The 18,585-nt window shown below is 41.3% G+C and overlaps 1 protein-coding gene across 1 annotated transcript; it reads right to left on the bottom strand.

Annotated features, from left to right (window-relative positions):
- Positions 1–755: 755 nt before the first annotated feature.
- On the bottom strand, positions 756–17,992 carry sacs (sacsin molecular chaperone). The gene is made up of 5 exons (XM_062419374.1): positions 17,962–17,992; positions 17,516–17,662; positions 14,809–16,294; positions 14,130–14,221; positions 756–12,310 (listed from the first exon to the last, which is right to left on the bottom strand). The coding sequence occupies exons 1-5, from the start codon at positions 17,975–17,977 to the stop codon at positions 756–758; spliced, it is 13,296 nt and encodes a 4,431-aa protein (XP_062275358.1). The 5' UTR covers positions 17,978–17,992.
- Between the last annotated feature and the right edge of the window lie 593 nt (positions 17,993–18,585).

The following is an 18,585-nucleotide window of genomic DNA, read 5'->3' as shown; positions in this document are numbered from 1 at the left end:
ATAAACTTTTTTTTGTTTAATTCACAGTTGGGATCTCCCGAGTTGCTGGGTTGACACAAGCGCTCTACCAGTGCAAGTGCTATAACATGAAGAGCTTCAAAAAAGTGCTTTGTCCATAAACAAGTTGCTATGTTACATAAAATTTACAACTTTTACAGAAATTATATGAAATAAACCAAGAAATACAAAAAAAAGACAATTTACAAACATGATTGTAATTTCCTTCACTTGCTGAGATCTTGCAATTAGGACACGCTGCTTGACAGTAATTGCAGTGTTTGACATTTAGAGATGATCAGTTTCTTCATAATAAGCGCATCCTTTGAGTACACTAACTCAACTGGTTTTCTGTAGCAAGAAAATATATGTATTTCTATATTTTTTTTATAAAAGATAAAGTAAAAAAAGCAGTATATTTTTAAATCTAACACAATGTAGGGGACTTTGGTAAACAAAACATATTGCTGAGGCATATGTATGTACAGCATATGCAGATTTTCTGTTTTTCACATATTACAGCAAATTTAGATTGAAACAGCCTATTAGGTTACGGGAGCCATACATTTATTTTCTGTGCATGGGCCACAGCACCACCATAGGTAGAAACTGCATATGTACCATAAGCTGCCAGCTGGATACTTCAGTTTTAATCAAAATGATGTACATGATCTGTATTGCACACAGCCACAGGTTTCCTCTTTGCCACAAAGGATCAATGCATACTATAGTTTCATTGTCATCTTCAACAAAAGTAATTACATCTTTTGCTGCACAAAGGTTTCAAGCTTTATAATAATCCGTGCGGTACATTCCATCACTCTCATTGCCACCTCAGATGTGAATCTGTCATTAGGGATCTGTGGAAATGGCAAGAGATCAGGATAGCGAGTTCTCAGACTGTCCACACCATATCCTTCCAGGATCTGAACATCATTGGCAAGTCCTGTTAACTGCGAGTTGTACTCCTCCACCTTTTGCGCCAGCGCTGTTGGTTTAACATCTTTATCAGACTTTCCTCTGACTGAATAGTCTGCAGCTATCAGTGCAAGCTTTGTGGCCAGGTAGCATTTGAAACAAACCCACTCATTTGCATTTTTATGAAGATCATTCCGAGCAGCAGAGTAGTTAGCTCTGGCTTGCCTCAGCCACCTGCGAGCTTCCACAGGGTTTCCAACTGTCTTGAAAGTTGGGGGCACAAAGAAACGATGAGAGTGCGATGAACCTGCATAGCTTGTATAATGTTCCCTGAACTGTTGCCTCTCTGACTTGTGACTTGTTGCTTCTTGGTTCCACGATGAATAAAACCTTTGAAATGAGAACTTCTCTGAATGGAAGCGACTTGATGATGTGGAGAAGGATCTCCTGGAAGCTCTGTCTGTATTTTGCTGATCAGCCAAAGTTTGTTTTTCCATCCTATTTATCTCATTTTGTAGGTGCTTGAAGACTTCTGTGGCAATATCCAAATTCTCTGCATTTTTGTCCGGATGCCACTTGAGATACAATCGGCGGATAATCTTTTTTCTCTCTGCGTCAGTAAGCTTCCAAGCTTGTTCAACTACTAAGGTCACTTCTTTCAAAATCTCAGGCAATGCATTAATCTTGATCTTTTTTGGAGACTGTTTCTGTGGGGGTGGTCTGAGGTTTTCCTTGCCAGCAAAAAGAGGAGGGATCATTCGTGGACCAGAGCTGCGCCTGTCTGGGCTTGTAGGAGTCGATGGGGCACTGGTGTCCCGTACATGGGCACTTTCATCTTGTCTTGAGAATTTGTACAAGTCAAGAGAACTGACTATTTTGTACTCACTGTAACCAATGTCAATCTGGAAGCATTTTCCAAGGAAAGTTGTGTTTTCCTCCTCTTCTCTTTCTACTTCTTGAACAACGATGGCATATGTATACGTGGGCTGATAGGATCCATACACATCTCCACCTTCAGAGTCCACAAGGTATCCCACATATTCCCCTGGATAAAATACATTCATTGGATCCATGAGGAGTGTGTGATGTATCTCAGCTGGTATGGGGGTTCCTGGGAGGGGTAGCTCAAGTTTTGAAGGCTCTGTTGAGTCATACTTTACACCAAGGTTGTCTAGCTTTTCTGTGATTCTGTAGATGTCATTGCAGCCCAACATGGCAATTAGATAGGATGTGTCAGATATCAAATTGTCTGTAGCAGATTTCAATGTCATAGCCAGTGCTAAGAGAAAATTAATGTCTTTGCTGTCTGAGTGTTGGATGTAGAGGTGAATCACAGCTGTCCCATATCTCTTGAGGAAGGCAAGTGTTTCACTGCAGCTGTGTGGGATGGGACTACATCCTTTCACTCTTAAAGTTGTCTGTAGTTTCTCAAAACAAGATACTTTTAGTCCTTCACAGAGTGCTTTGCAGAGACGTATGGCTTTTTCCTCATTCACAAGGTATGCATTTTCATTCTCGTGTTTCATTATCCTGATCAGTCCTGTGATGAATTGCTCTGATGACAGCAACAGCTGAAGGCGACCTTGAAGTGAACACAGAGCTCCGAACTGGCACATTTTTGGTGAATCTTCATCAAGTTGCTCTTCAAGAATGCTACTCAATAGTCTTGGCCTTAATTTCTGTGGAAGTAGCATGATCAGCTTTGTATGGAAAGCATGATCTTTGCCCAGATAGCACTGGCTCAGGTCCACAAGCATTTGAACCCCAACATTGCTCTGAATTCTGCTCTTGTAGTGTGGGGCATCATCGAACACCAAACTATTGGATTTTGCTAATCTGCCATCATGGCTCGGCAGATAAAATATCAAATCTCTTAGACTCTCAAGATCTTTGCGGATTTCTACTGGATCATTATGAAGAGACTTGAACAATCCCGAAACAGCCCTTTTCACAGTTCGCATTTCATTTGGGTCAAGCTGCTTGCCCTCTGAACTTCTGTAAATACGCCACAGCACTTCAACATATTGTTTAGTTGACACAACATCCTCTGTGCCAAGAAGTTTAAACAGTTGATGAAAGGTACCAAGCTCTAGAGGTAATTTGTACAAGTAGGGTTTAAAGTCAGATTCATGGTCCAAATTAATCACAACCTCTTCAGGTTTCAGCAACTTCCAGCCATCTTCAACCATGACAAAAGCCACTCCACGAAGCTGGTAGCGAAAATCTCTTTTATCTGCATTGAGGAACTCGTAAGTGGACCTTAAAACTTTGTTCCTGGTTTTCACCATTTCATCATCTGGATTGGATATGTTGCAGATGTTCTTGCAGTTGCTAATGACTTTCTCCAATGGTGGGTCCAAATTGACACCTAGTATGTTCAGCACTTGGTCAAGTTGTTCCTGTCCAGGGAGAGTGCTCTCCTCCTGGTCCTTAATGCATGATGGTGTAGCCTTTTCAGGTAGAATTGGGCAAGATGTCCAGAGCAAGTGGATGATATCTGTTTGCTTAAATTTTGGATTGACCTGAGACCCACTGAAACGAATCAGAGGAAGTGTGCCACTCATCTCTTGGTACTGTGAATGAAGCTTGATGAGTTCTTTGGGGGCTCTCTCAGGACAAAGGAATGATATCATTGAGAGCTCTTTTAGAAAAGTACCCTGGAACAGGTCTGTCCTCTCTGTGAAAATATGGTTTAAGAGAACATCAACAATGGTTTGCACTTTTTCTTTGGTCCAGCTCTCCGTTTGGGATTTGATGCTGACCTCTTTTGCAAACTGAAGAACTTGCTGCTGTGACACGTCATGCTTGAGACCAACATTCCTCAGAAAGGTTATCCATGATGTGAGTAACAACGTCCCATTCTTAGGCTTTGACACTTGCTCAACTTTCTTGAAAAACTCACTTGTTATGAAAGACTTTGCAGGTAACATAACTTCAAACACCTTCACTGTTTCATCATAGAAAAACTTGGTTGGCCTGAGTCTGTTTGAGTAGTCGTAGATGAATGTCAGTCCCTCCAATTTCTCATAAAGCTGTTCCTTCACCTCACATGATTCTTCTTCAATTGACAAAAGTCTCTCCTTCAAATAGACAATGTGTTCAACTTTGGCATCATAGGAAAGACTTTCAAACTTTGGCAGGAGATGTTGAAGGTAGATTTCCAAGTCATCAATTGGCATGCAGCCGAGGAAGGCGTACAGTTCTTTCAGCTGTGGACTATCAGCAAGAAAGGCAAAGGAGGCTGTGTGAGCCCATTTGTCTATGTCTGTAGTGGGGATGCTTTTTGCAAGGACATAGTTTGACCCATAGTTTGCAATGCTGATGTATCTCCCACTAACAGATTTAAAGCATGGGAGGAGTTTTAGGCTCTGTGTATCCTCCTGTGTGAGGCTAGCCAAGTTGCAATTAAAATACAACAAAAGAGCCTCAAAGTCCTTGTCAGTCAGGTTTGCTGCTTTGAATGCAGATGTCTGAATCATGTACTCAAGAGCTTTCAGAACACTTGATGGATTTTCAATGTTTGCTGTATGTTGTGCCAGAAAGCTCATGATGGGATTTTCTTTGACACAGATTTTGTTCACAGCAAGCTGAATACACCCGGCTTTCATTAAGGTGTGAAAGACTTTGTCATTTTGGCCTTGTGGAAATATGGCTATGTTCATCAAACTTAGAGGTAAAAGCACATCATGCTCAGGGACAACCAGCTTTTCTCTCGCCATGAATTTGATTCCAGGTAGCAATGCCCAGTCTTTCAGGATGTCAAGCACTGTGTCGAAACTGGGTTTGATATCCATCTGATCCTCCTTAACAGCGATATTCTCACTGATGAAGTTCCACGCACTCTTTAGCCAGGATTCACTTGCAAAAGTGTCTCTCCACTTCACAGGGACTCTTGTTCGATACTCTCTTGGAAGAACAGACCCCAGTAGGTCACCAAAGCTGCTGATGTCAAAGAACTTTGCAGCCCCTGCTTTCAACAACATGTTGCTGTACCTGATGTACAATGTATTCATGAACATTTCCTTTCTCTGCGAGATCAGCTCATGATGTGTTGTCAGGAACTTTGGTCTTTTGGAATCAAACACCTGAACCATGTTGTCCATTGTTAGCAACAGAGGCAAACCCTCAATTTGGTTAACATCCACCTCAATATCTTTAAAGCAGTAGTCAACAAGAAGCTTCAAGTGATGAATAAGCTTGTAGTTTGACTGTTGGAGACGGCAGGGAAGTTTTCCAACATGGCAAGAGGTGTCTGGTGATGAGAAAGTGTGAAGAAAGTTGCGGACATCCTCTGGTGTGACATAACTTACTGGTATCCCTGCATCTTCCAAACAGAAGTAGAGATTTGCAGTCTCGTCACAGCTGTGAACCAGGTTCAAACCAATATCCAGAAGCAAGGTTTTCAGCCTGTAAACATTTTCAGCCACAGACTTCCTGGAGGTGATGTTGTACTCTGTGTTTTTCAAGTGGTGAAGCTCATCTTGTAGCAGGTTGTCAAAAAGGGCTCTGCCTTTGTTTGCAGTGGATGTATTCACCCATGAAATGTAAATGACAGAGTGCATGTCAGAGTTGTCAGTATGTGCTGCTCTGACTACAGGCAGCAGGCGCTTCAGTTCAGCATGGATACTGTTGTACACAGCTTTAACCAGGCAATACCAATCTGGTTGTATATCAAGTCTGTTGACAGGGAAGAAGAACAGAAATTTTCTTAAAGTATCTTTAACAACATGGAGTGGTGTTCCTTGTACTACAGTCATGGTGGGATCAGGACCTGGGAAGCATCGACGCTTAAGTTGAATCAACAGTTCCACACAGGCAGGTGCTATCAGGGATGTCATCAAATTGTTATTCCAGTCACTCCTTACCCCGACTCCATTGTCATCTCTCCACAGGTTTCTTCTAGCAGAGTCTAGTGCGAAATGCCCATTGACATGAAATGGCAGGCCAGATTCCAGTGAAAGGGGCAGAAAGCAGAAAGCTCTGTGGGGTTTTTTGTAGTTATGGCTTACACATGCAGCTACCCCTCCACGTGGAAATAGAGTTATGTCTTGATTTTTGTGAGCTGAGATCACACTTTTTGAGACATTTTCAATGTTAGGGAAGCCAGATCGGTTGCAGATCATCCATGTAGTTAAATTACCATCACTGTCCTGTATGTCCATTGTGTAGGTTATCTGTTGGACTGGGATAGCAGTGATCTGCTTCTTTTTGGTCACACTATCAATGACTGAGGCATGAAACTGTTTGCGCTTCAACCGATCACCATCAGTTATTTTAGCAGTCACTGAATAGAGAACTTTTAGGTCTCCTGTTGCACTATCAATTTCACAGATTGATATTTTCTCCATGTGGTTAAGGAACATCAGAAGCTCTACACCATCAGTTTTTAGCTTATCGAGAAGGTTTTGCACCATTCTGTCTGATGCAGGGACAGGACTGATCTCTGATATCTTTGCCATCTCTGTTGAGCGGATGGGGAATCTGAACATTGTGCTGCGTTCTAACTTAAAATGAACTCCCAAGTAAAGATTGAGCACATCTGAAAACTGAGATCTGAAGTCAGAGTCCAAATCTCTAAACATCCTTCCAGGACTGATCGATGTTGCTCCAGGTGAATACTGTGCATGTGGATCAAAGATGCAAAGAATGTCATTGTTTGAGATGAAGGACGGGCAGTCAGTGATGTGATAGACAGAGTTAAATCCTATGCCGTACTGACCAGTTTTGCCTGGATTTGCCTCTTTTGTTCCTCTTCCAAGGTTTTGTATGCCTCTAATGTCATCCTCTGTGAAAGGCTGATTGTTAAATACACAGAGGGCAGGGCCTTGCATTGGAATCCATTTATCATCAAATATTCTGTCTGTGGGGTGTGTTCTTGGATCAAAAACAAAGTAAATTTCAGTGGCTTTGGCATCATCTGCATTTTGAAGCAGCTCTTTTAGCATCTCTTTTTCTGATGGATAAGCATTCAGAATGCTTTTAATTCTACTTGTGAGTTTTTCTTTCTGCCCAAATTCACTTCCAAGTTGAGTGAAGCAGATATTTGAGGCATACCTCTCCAAGGCTTTGTGACGTTTTGGGACTGCTCCTAGTTTCACAGCAACCTCTCTTGGAATATCCCCATGACAGTATTTCACAGAGCTGTCTCTGACTTTGATCCAAGGGCAGTCATTGTAGCATAGTGACTTTGATGGCTGCAATGTCAGATTGGAGTCAGGTAGAAGAATCCCACCATAATTTGCTTGGCAGTATTCTTGGTTTTTGTCTCGTATCAAACTCCAAATTCCTTCACTGATAATCCTGCGGCACAGCTGGAAATTCTCCTCAGTGAGAGCCCTTCGTCCACATTCTTGCTTCACAAATTCAAGAACTGCTGAGAAGTCCTCAACTGTGAAACTGGGCTGTACCCCGACATTTTCAAAGAGCTCTCGACAACTGTTTCTGTACTTGTTAGGGAGCTGATAAAGGTGTGGGGATGCATCATAATTCAGGTGGAATGCAACTTTGGAGGGATTGACATATGTGTTCTCCACCAGAATGGAGCTAAAAGCTTTCAGTTCCTCATTTATTTGTCCCTTTGCATTCTCATCCTGTAGCATTTCCTCATGTAGATATTTGTAACATGCATTTGTTATGTTTTCTTGATAGAGTGTGACACCATCGAATGACTGAGACAGTTTCTTAAGTTGGCTGATGACCAGTTCAACTGAGGGTTTCCTTATTAGACCAAGACAGTCTTTCACAGCCAGTGACATTGCACCACAGCCTTTGAAAGATGGGGAGTTCTCGTTCAGGATTGGTTTCATCAGACAGACTGTGTCCTGATGTTCAGTTGTAAAGAGCTCTCTGGCAGAGAACATTGTTGTTGGAGTAAAGTTGTTTCCATGCCACGGTAGTGAGAACCCTGCAGGTCTTGTTAGAAATGGAAGGAACGTAATGTCCTGTAGCTTTTCTAAAAGCTCAGCAGCTCCTGGGTCTCTCATCTTCAGTTTCTCATCAATGAGACTGAGTAGTATACTGGTGCGAACACATGCCGCTGTGTGATCTTTTTCATTAAGATCGGGAACAGATTCAGCACGTTCAATCAGATCTTCCCATGACAGATCATCTTTCACCATGCCTAACTGCACAAGTTTCACTAAGCACACAGGGTTTAGGTAGTCCTTAGAAGTTCCTTCAGGAAATCTTCCATCATCAGCGTTGTAGAGTTTGGCAACTCTTCCCTCTGGGTGAATGAGTCTGGAAGGTAAAACCAGTTCCTTACTGGGACCAGAGCGTGGGATACAAGGAGTTACCCTGAGGATTGATGCAAAATCTTCCAGTTTCTCATTCAAGACATAACGCATCAAAGGATCTCGAAGATCTTTGTCTATTTCCAGGATGTGAGGGAAAAAGACATCTGAAAAGAACTGCTTCTCTGTGAGTGTGTTTTCCATCAACTTTCCTTTACATCCAGCATCGTCAAATCCCTCCTTTACCCACTCAGGAAGCTCAACAGCACAGAGGTTTTGAGAACCACTCTTCTTTAGGTATTTCAAGAAAATCTTGAAAGCGGCAGGACCAATGTCTGGCCGACAGAGTAAGGTATCGTCAAGAAATCTGACGTATTTGATTGACACCCAGGTTTTGCCATCTGAAAAAACCTTTGCCTGCTCGCTGTCACCTCCTTTAGCTATTTCTTGGTAGACCCCCTGGCTGATCAATGTAAAGTCATCATGCACCTGACTCGGATCAGGCCATGCTGCGTAATAGCTGTAGTCAAGCAGCTCTCCACTTTCAGCCATTGAACGTAGCATTGTGAGTGCTGCTAAATAGGACTGGACAATGACATGTCTCATGAACACAGAATTCCATTGCCCCTTGGTGTCAGTCTTCCATATCTCTTTGCGGTTGGAAGTCACAGCAAAGCAGCCATTAATATGGACTGGTAAGCCTGTTTTGATCCTGAGTGGTAAGTAACAAAAAATCTCTCCAATCGGGTTGGTATTTGTCTTTACCGTCCATTTCCGGTTCTCTTCCTCTGACAGCAGAACAGCCACTCCTCCACAAGGCACCAGTCCAAGCCTTTTTCCACTATCACTGAGGGAAAATTTGAGTGCCTCAGTTACATCCATGCATGAGCAAATGAGCCAGTTGGTGACCTCAATTGCCTTTTGGGGCATTTCATCTGTTAGTCTTCTTGTCTGAATACCCTTAGCAGCCATCTCAAAGTACTGGTTAGGATCTTCCTCTGAACCTCTGAACAGTGGGGAATGGAGATCAACAATGCGTTTGAACACGTTATGAAACTCTTCCACTACAACGCGAATGATGCAGCCAGACTTGGGAACATCAGCAGGTACCCTGTTGGTGCTTGCTACCTTCTTCATAACCCTGGCTGCAGATTTAAGGATACTTAGAGGTCCGTATGAGGATTTGGATGACCACACACTTTTGTTAATGCTGACAACATCTTGCGCTCCAGCTGGATTTGGTTCCTCATATTTCAGGTATTTCAAAACCATACTTCCAACATGCTGAGTGAACAGAATGAACCGATGGCCACATATGCTGAACTCATCAACAAGGGAGTAGATGTCTGTGGTGTTGTAGTACAAGCTACTGATTTCACTTGCTGAGGATTCCTGCTCTGTTCTGAACGGAAGCCTGAACAGTGTGCCATTGTATTTGTATGGCGAGTCCTGAGCTAAAGGTAGCTGGCAATTGAACACATTAATGAAAGGTTTGAACTGGTTGGGGAATTTTCTCAACCGCTTCTGTTGTTTGCTCCAGTTAATTTTGATCCCTGGATTAGATGTGTCTCTGATGTGCTTGCTGATGTGATTGATGTTCGGATCAAACATGATCATGAACTCTCTGCTCATTATGATAGGGATGTCAGTAATGTGATAAACTGAGTTGAAGCCCAAACCAAACTTGCCAACTTTATCTGCTTCGCATCTCTTCACTGATCCACCTAACCTTGTGATGTTCAGGAAGTCTGTGTCTGTGAACACAGAGTTGTTGAAGGACCACAAGGAGGGCCCATGGCACACTATCATGCCAGGGTCAAGGAGGTTCTCTCGAATGTCAGTGTTTTTTCTCATGTCAATAAGAAAACTGCACTCTGTTGCACTTGCATCATCAGCATTCTGGAGAAGCTCTTTAAAAATGTCAGCTACAGATGGATATTCCTCCAGGATATTCTTTATTCTCACTGTTAGAGGTTCACGTTGGCCTGATTGTTCAAAGCCAAGGTTCTCTGGGTTTATCAGCCTGGTGCTCAAACATGGTACTTTGAGCCACTCTGCAGTTTTCATGGGGATGTCGTCATGGACTAATATAATGGGCTCTGATGCATCTTCAAGTAAGTCATTCAAATCATCTACTTTGATGTCACAGTAGGTACATTCATGAATGGGCTTCATTGCTAGTCTACTTGAATCTTTGTAACAAAGAATGGGCACATGCATGTTAGTATCTACATGTATCTGATTGTTGTACAGCCATCTCAGGATGTTGACCAAAAGCACGATGTCATGTTTGCTTTCCTCCTTGGTAATGTCTCCTTCACATCTTTGTTGGATTGTGCTGATGACCTCAAACACGTGGCTCGAGACAACTTCTTCAACTGAACCACAAAACTTGAAAAGTTTGTAAAATTTTCGAATTGTCTTTGGCAGGGAGTACAGGTAAGGTTGCAAATCTAGATCAGGGAGGGGTTTTAAGACCGTATGGCCAGGTGATGAGAATGTCTTCCCTGTCCACACCCAATCAAAAGGCAGTGATTTCATTGCTTCTCTTGCATCCTCAAGATGTGCTTGCATGAAGCCATAAATCTCAAACAAGATCTGCTGAAACTGATACCAGTCCTCTGTTGTGAATGCTTGAGATTTATGCCAGTCATTCACAGCTTTCAGGTGCTGTAATACTTGATCCACCTGTGGCTCCACAGTTAGTTTCAGTGCTTTCTTCATACCTGCAGATGTGTGTTCAACCAGTGCTACTGAAGATCCCACAAGCACTGCATGGGATATGTCACACATTTCAGACAGAGAGCAGATATTGAAAGTATCTCCAACCCAAGCCAGAGATTTCGGGTAAGTTGGAGGTCTCTCTTTGCAAGCAGGTACCCATTTGAGTTTTAGCAAAGATGTCTGAGCATCTGCTGATTTTACCAGTTTGGTTTGTCTGTTGAGTATTTGCAAGAGATTTTTTGCTTTTTTAATTATGAGGTCCCACTCAGGTTCCTTGCTGCTTTGTAATTCCTCGATCTTCTTTGCCACTTTGAGAACATCCTTCTCACTCAGCTGTACTTCATTTCGCAGCCCCAGTTGTCTGAGTGAATGCAAAATATCAGGGGATGATGTGAATATACTTGTGGGAAACCTGGTTTTCTCCTCCATGTAGAACAAGTTCTGTAGAATCTCCAGCTCAGGGTCAAAGAGATCTGAGGCTGTGACTAGCTTTCCGCAGGACAACTGAATAAATTTGAGAGTGGAAAGCCAACCAATCACAGATGAATTTTCATTCTTTAGAAATGCCAGATGCTTAAGTGCCCAAAGCATGATTTGGGTTATCTCATCTGTTGAGTAGAACCCCCTTTCAATATCCTGAATAATCATCTTAAAACATTCTGTTGTCTTCACCTGTTCCACATTCAGCATCTTGATGAGGCGGATTGACTCCTCGTCACAGCAACTCACAAGGTTTACGGATAGTTTCACATCTGGTGGATACTTGGCCCTATGATGTAAAGCTCTGGCACCTCTCAGGGATGTAAATGTTGAGGTGCCTTCAGAGCAGGTCCCCACTTTCTTGAAGATAGAAAGCTCGAGCAGGGTATGCTTTTCTCTTTCTGTAATGTCAGACAGTCCAGCAAGGAAGTTTCTTAGTGTGATCTTCTCTTTGACTGAGAAAGATGAGACTTGGCTGGCTAAACGCTTTGTAGACAATCTATTCATAATTTGCAGTAGCATACCTGGAGAGGAGGGATGGATGTAATTCTTGAGCAGAGGGTGCTGCAAACATGAATCCAAGTTTCTTATCACCACTGCTCCAAGCTTTTCCATAATTCCAAGAAGGCTTTCAGAGATTGGTGCCTCTTCCTCATCCACAAGAATGATGGGGGATGGAAGTTTGAGGCGTAGAAGCTGAACTTTGTCCATGCTTTCCTCAAGTGGCACGAGCGGGATCAAAGGCATGTCTTCAAAAGTACTAAGGTCATCAGCAAAATGTATGTAGAGATGCTTCCAAATCATCTTTAGCCATGAAACTGTAGGATGCTTCAACTCTCTGTTTCCCGGCTCCCATTGTACAATGAACTCTCTGTTTGGCCAAGGTGTTGATAGGATCTCCTTGATGAGTCGAGCTGATCGTTCAGCGTTCAGCACTTGTAGTTGTGTGCAGGCTCGTCCTGTTCAAATTAGAAAGATAAATTCAGTTAGAATCCCCTATTAATATGTGCATTTTGATATTTCAAATATAACTATCAATTATGATTATCAAAGTCAATAAAGTTAGATTTTTCGTTATTTCATGATGCAGCAGCTAAAACAATACATTCTGTAAATTCAAGACAAGTCCAAATGTTTTTCAAACTTGGATGGAAAACATATTTCACTATGTTTTTTTACACCCAGATCATTGATACAATTAATTGGATTGTGGTTTCTCTGGCTTGGCAATATATGCTTAGACTCATTGTGCAGTGACAAGGCTCAATAGGCTATTTCTTGACATAGGTGTCCTGTTGAATATGATTCCTACAGTCTGCTGGGTAAACAACAACAACTCTCTGGGCTGTCACCGGACTTCCATTTGCTTAAATTTTTAAATATATAAAAGACATCGTGGCTGTTTTAGTAAAACTGTAAAATGTTCTAAAGAAATACAAACAGTGCACAAACATATTTGCTTTTGCTTTGTTAGGAAAAAGACAACATCTAATCAATCAGTATATTCATACTCAATATTTAAAACTCTCAGGAACAGCACAGCACATTATGGACTTAAAACATGCAAGCATACGTGCTCAATCCACATACTGTCAGTACACAAGCACACACACCTATACATACACAAACACATTTATTACATTTATACTAAAATCTTTTGAAAAAACCTTTTTAAGTGACAAGTGACAAGTAAAACACACTGCAAGGCATAAAGTGTACCATGAAATTCCACAGGAAACCACAATAAATAGAAAAGATGAAGAGTAAATATGTTTCACTTTTAGGACAAAATCTTAGTGAGTATATATTGTTGTGCATTAGTTTGGGTTAAGAGTAAAAGCTTCAATACTTGACACACTCTGAAATACCTACCTGAGCACCCCCAATGAAATTGTTGCACTGTAAATGAAGTGGCAAATTTTAGAGCTCTGGGATGAATTTTACTTTTATTGCCACTTGAATGTGGTGGAGAGAACAGCAGAGAATAAAAAGACTGAATTGTTTGAATTTTGAAAATCAGTATTTGTTTATAATGTAGAAATTATGTGATTGACTGTACAGATAAGGAGTGGAAATACCACACTTATAAATGTCTACATCTTAATCAAAAGTGTATCAAAAATGCTGCATTTCAGAGATAGTGTTATATTGTGGTTTGTTTAATTACCATATTGTCTTTGCCTTTCATTTTGGGGTTAGAGGACAAAGCTGTTACTCAGCATGTTCCCTCTGTCTGTCACAAGGCCCTCTTGTCATAATCATGGTTGTGAGTGCACTCAGGATCTGATCTCATGGATCGAGTGGAATGTGTGGCACAAAAACAGCTCTTCCATGATTCAGCCTGCTCACTCTTTCTTTCCCTTTCTGTGTCTCGCTCACACACACTGTTCATAAATTATATATCAGCGGTGTACTGCTGGCACTGCAGGAGAGTAAGGTGACCTAGCATTACTATAACATGGCTTCATACCTCACATAATCCAGATGGTTGCCACAAGGAGAGTGAGAATTTTTTAGTTTCAGTTTGATATGCAGTTCTGTCACGTTTAATAACTTAGACATGATATTTTGCATAGTGCTTTACCGAGATTATGAGATTTTAGGGACAGCTACACAGTCATGTCCTATTTTTAAGTTAACAAATAGAAAATATTTGAAATATTTAACAATATAAAGTCTCCTGATCAGTGCTTAAGATCAAGGATATGAATACATACATGTACAGTATTTATGTGGCAGAGATTACATGTAAATTAAATACGAAAAATGTTACGTTACCTCTGCTTTTGGCTGCATTCTTCAGTCTGTCCATTACTGAAGGTTTAATGTTCTCCATTATGAAACGACCCTCAAGTCCTGGGAACAGTGACCTTAGGTGAAAGCAAAAAAGAAGCAAAAAAAAAAAAAATTACAAATTCCGATCTATATCTATGTTTTAACGTTCAACAAACTTGATGGTACTAACTTGAGGTTGACATTGGTCCAGCCATTGGACTCTAAACTAATACGATAAAAGAACATATACTTATATGTGGATGAGGTTTGTGTAAAAGACAAACTTCTCCTCTCTGATTAATGAAAAGATGATACACCAAGGGCCAAATGTATATACATGACAGCTACATGTAATTATTTTCTCATTTTCAAAGGCAGAAGCAAAAGGATTAGCTAATCTTGCATATAGCCACAACCATCTTTAATATAGCTGAACAGATTTGCATCTGCTTTTCATATGTGGATATTTCCCCCTTCTTTGCAAATTACAGTAACAGTAACTGCATCTACTTTCTCTGTTTAACTTGATATAAATAATGAGAGATGCATTGAGTGTGACAAAGAAGGGGAACTGATCTTCCAGGCTGGTCCACTTGTTTAAGTTCATCCCAAAACACAAATCATTAGGGGCAACTGCTCTGTCCATGACAAAAATGTATATGCTATTTCAGTTAATCTTTACCTGGGGTACTCTTCAGATGCAATGTAGATGGCATCCTTTTCAGTGACAGAAGATGAAAACGCTGTAAATGTCTCATCTTGCAGTGGCAGGAGATCCAGTCCTAAGAGGTCACTGTAATTAGCGTCGCTAAGCACAAACTCCAGCAGGAGCAGCTTCTCCTCTGAAGGACCTTTGTGTTTGTACTTCCTGATCACCTGCCGCAGCAAAGGTGGAATCACCTTCCTCATTTCAGTGGACTCAGTCACATAGGCAGCCAAGACCGAGTCCACGGCAGCAGGCACCTTTGCCACATGTGTTCCTGAGCTTTGGAGGTAGTTGATGACAGTCTCTGTAGTGTCCTCGTTGGTGTTCAGCTCTGTGAACACAGCCTGGTCCACCCTGATCCAGCTCTCACTGAGGGAATAGATGACTTGCTGCTGTAGTAGGTCGTGAAACAGCGGCTGGAGGATGGGTTTCCAGCGGGACTTGACCCGCTTAGGGTCTGGCCAGGCCTCATAGGTCCCTCTAGGGGACAGTGGAAAGTCTTGGTCCTTTTTTGTCTGTACCCTTTTGATAGCCTCGGTGATGAGAGTAAAATAAGCCCTAGGGATGACAGTGATTATAAGTAGCTCATTCCACAAGGCCGCCGGATCCCTCCACTGGTCCACTTCCCGCCACTTGATACTCCTACGGTTGTCTGTGAGGCCGAAGAAGCCACTGACATGTACCGGAAGCCCTGTCTCGCTCTCCTCTCCAGGGGGAAGAGGAAGGAAGCAAAAAGCTCGTCCTGAGAAACCAGATGTGGCACCTTTGTCTTCTCTGTTGATCAGAGTGAGTGGCAGGGCAATGCCAATGGTGGGCATGAACTTCAGGTCATCTGCCAGAGAGTCCAACTCAGCACACATCCCTCTGCCCCCAACTCCATTACATACCAGCCACGTCATTCTCTGAGTCTCTTTAGTTGTTTCATCCTGAGTCTCTATGTTGACTTGGTAAGTGACGCATGTGACGGTAGAGCTGGGAACACCATTGCTGTAGCTATCTATGGCCTGACCCAGAGTCTTCATTGAGTTGGGTCTCTCTAGCTTATCATCAGTATTCTCTGTTGCTGTAACCTGAAACAGCATGCGCTCTGTGCCATCAGACTCACGCACATGCAAGGAGATCTTCTGAACACTCTTGAGGAAGAGGAGGACAGTGTCTGCATCTGCTTTGAAAGACTCAAAGAGCTCCAAAACTTTTTCTTTGTTGTAAATGTTGCTACTGAGCTGGGAGGGTTTCATGCGGAGCGGGAAGCGAAACAACGTTCCGGGAAAGCTGCCATCCTTTACGTTTTTTTCAGAGCTCTCAAACATCCCAATGTAGGGAGAAAACTGGTCAGCTAGTTCTGTGATCTCTTTGATGTCTGTCTTCAAGTTCCAACACTGTCCAGACTCATTCACTCCAAATAGGGTCTGATGAGGATCCAGCATGGCAATCTGGTCTCCACTGAATATACTGGGAACATCTGAAATGTTGAGAAGAAAAAAAGAAAGACTATAAATGAAAATGGAAGCATATTAATCAAGTGTTGATACTTCTATTAAAGATTTAATGGATGTTTCCCTGCTTGAAAACTTTAACAGTGTTTAATTAATTAATTAATTTTATTTTATAATTATTATTTATTTATTTATTTTCCCTTTACATTCTGCTTGTCCTTTGTTTGTTCTATTTTCTTTGCCAGATTATATACTTATATCCATACCTTACATGTACATAGTACACCATATGTCTACCCTCTTGATCATTGTGTATATATATATATATATATATATATATATAAATACAAATACAAATACAAATACACATATGTTATGTATCTGGCTATTTCTGTGGATATCATTATGGATGATGGAGGAAATCAGCAAAACTACCCAAAACCATTTATTTGTAATTATTTATTAATTTTTTTTATTGGTTTATGATATTTGTATTGGCTCTGGGATTCCTCTGTAACAGGGTATCTGGGTTGGGAGTGTGCATGTGCGGGTGTGTGTGTTCCGTTTTGATTTGTTTGTTTGCTTATTTTTACTTTTATTTTAATTCTATTTTTTGTTTATTTATTTATTTCCAATTCTGCAAACTGCCCTGGCTTACTTTGCCAGGGGCTAGAGGGTTGATAGAAGGGAAACTGGGACTATGGGAGGGGGACTGATTCTCCCCCATTGCTGTATGCCTATAGGCGATTATTAGGAGTTGATTCTCCTCCTGTAAATGACAAATATACGAATAATAAAAAATTGATCACAAAAAAACAGTGCTCCCATTAAAACTGCCTAGCAGTCTTTCACATTAGAAATATTTCTTGACATAATATATCTGATTTGATTCGGCTTAAATGAACAGCTGAAGTTAGTCATTTAGTGCATTTTAATCGGAATTTTTCACAATTCTGGTATCCTTACATAGTTATATATAAAACCTTTTGGAGGAAAGATTCTTGACTGCACTGAAAATTCATAGTTTCTGAATAGTTACTCCATATTAAGAAATGAGCTGTAACTAACATATTTGGTAGAATAAATGACAACAAAAAAGTTTAAATAGGTGCTGGGTTAAAAGACAGGTTGTAAAATACAATGATGAAGGTCACTGTAGCTCCCTTAGATGCTATTTAATGAGACATCCACCAGTGACATTTAAGCCAAATGCTCTTCTTCAGACTAGAACAAATGACAATCCTTACCTGTAATATGGTAGACAGAGTTGAAGCCAATCCCAAATCGTCCAACTTTTAAAGGATCGTCTCTCTTCCTGCTCCTCGCAATCTCCTGAATCCCATTCCAGTCTTCCACAGTGAACACAGCATCATTGTAGACATACAATGCCGTACCTGCAATACAATAACTTACAATCAGATCAGCATAAGCAAGTTGAGATAATAATAGCTGCAATCTAATAATGCATTGCATTTATAATCCCTGTAACAAAATTATGTTTTGCCTTTTCCTGCCCACAGGGAGGTGAGAGGAGAGGATCAGCTACAGAACGGCTTCTCAACAAAACCTCAGCAGGACAGACGGCTGGAGGTGCCAACACAAGGGCTTGAACTTATGCCCTACAATTTAAGGATAGTCTGATCACTGATCACTGGGCTATTCCGTGTTGTTTACCTGTTTACTAACTACTAACCTTGATGCTGAGCCATATCAGGTGACCACAGTGACTCCACTCCATACTCTGTCTCATCGTACATAAACTTGACTTCCGTGGCTCCAGCATCCTCAGCATTTTGGATTAGCTCCTGCAAATTGAAACAAACACTCATGAAGACAAGTGATGACAATGACAACCGCTTATGTGGTTGAGGCTTTTATCCAAAAATCCTTACAGCAAAATGACTGCATTATTAGAGTGCATGGCCCTAGTGGGAATACGATCCTTTGACAGTGGAACGTTTGTGGCCATTCATGGTAATATAGCTGATGCCAGCAAGGAAGGCCAAACTAAAGTGATGCCCTTTGTTTTTGTGCAAGCTTGGAATATTTTCTAATTCCAAACCGCATGATGCTAATGTTATTTCCTTCTCATAGCCTTCCCAGGGAAAAAATCTTCCAAGAGAAGTCAGAGTGTGTCACAATCAAGCTAAATCTGTTTGTTTTAGTATATTTTAGGCTAAATTTAGAGATCCATGTCAGTATGAATTTGTTTTTTTCAATTCATCTGGATTCAGTAGAGGATTAATCATCTGGATAAAGTAGAGGATGCAAGCTGTAGAGGATGCAAGCTGTAGAGGATGCAAGCTGTAGAGGATGC

This window comes from Scomber scombrus, chromosome 5 (assembly GCF_963691925.1).
Source record: "Scomber scombrus chromosome 5, fScoSco1.1, whole genome shotgun sequence".
Lineage (NCBI taxonomy): Eukaryota > Metazoa > Chordata > Actinopteri > Scombriformes > Scombridae > Scomber > Scomber scombrus.
This window is presented reverse-complemented; position numbering and strand designations above follow the sequence as displayed.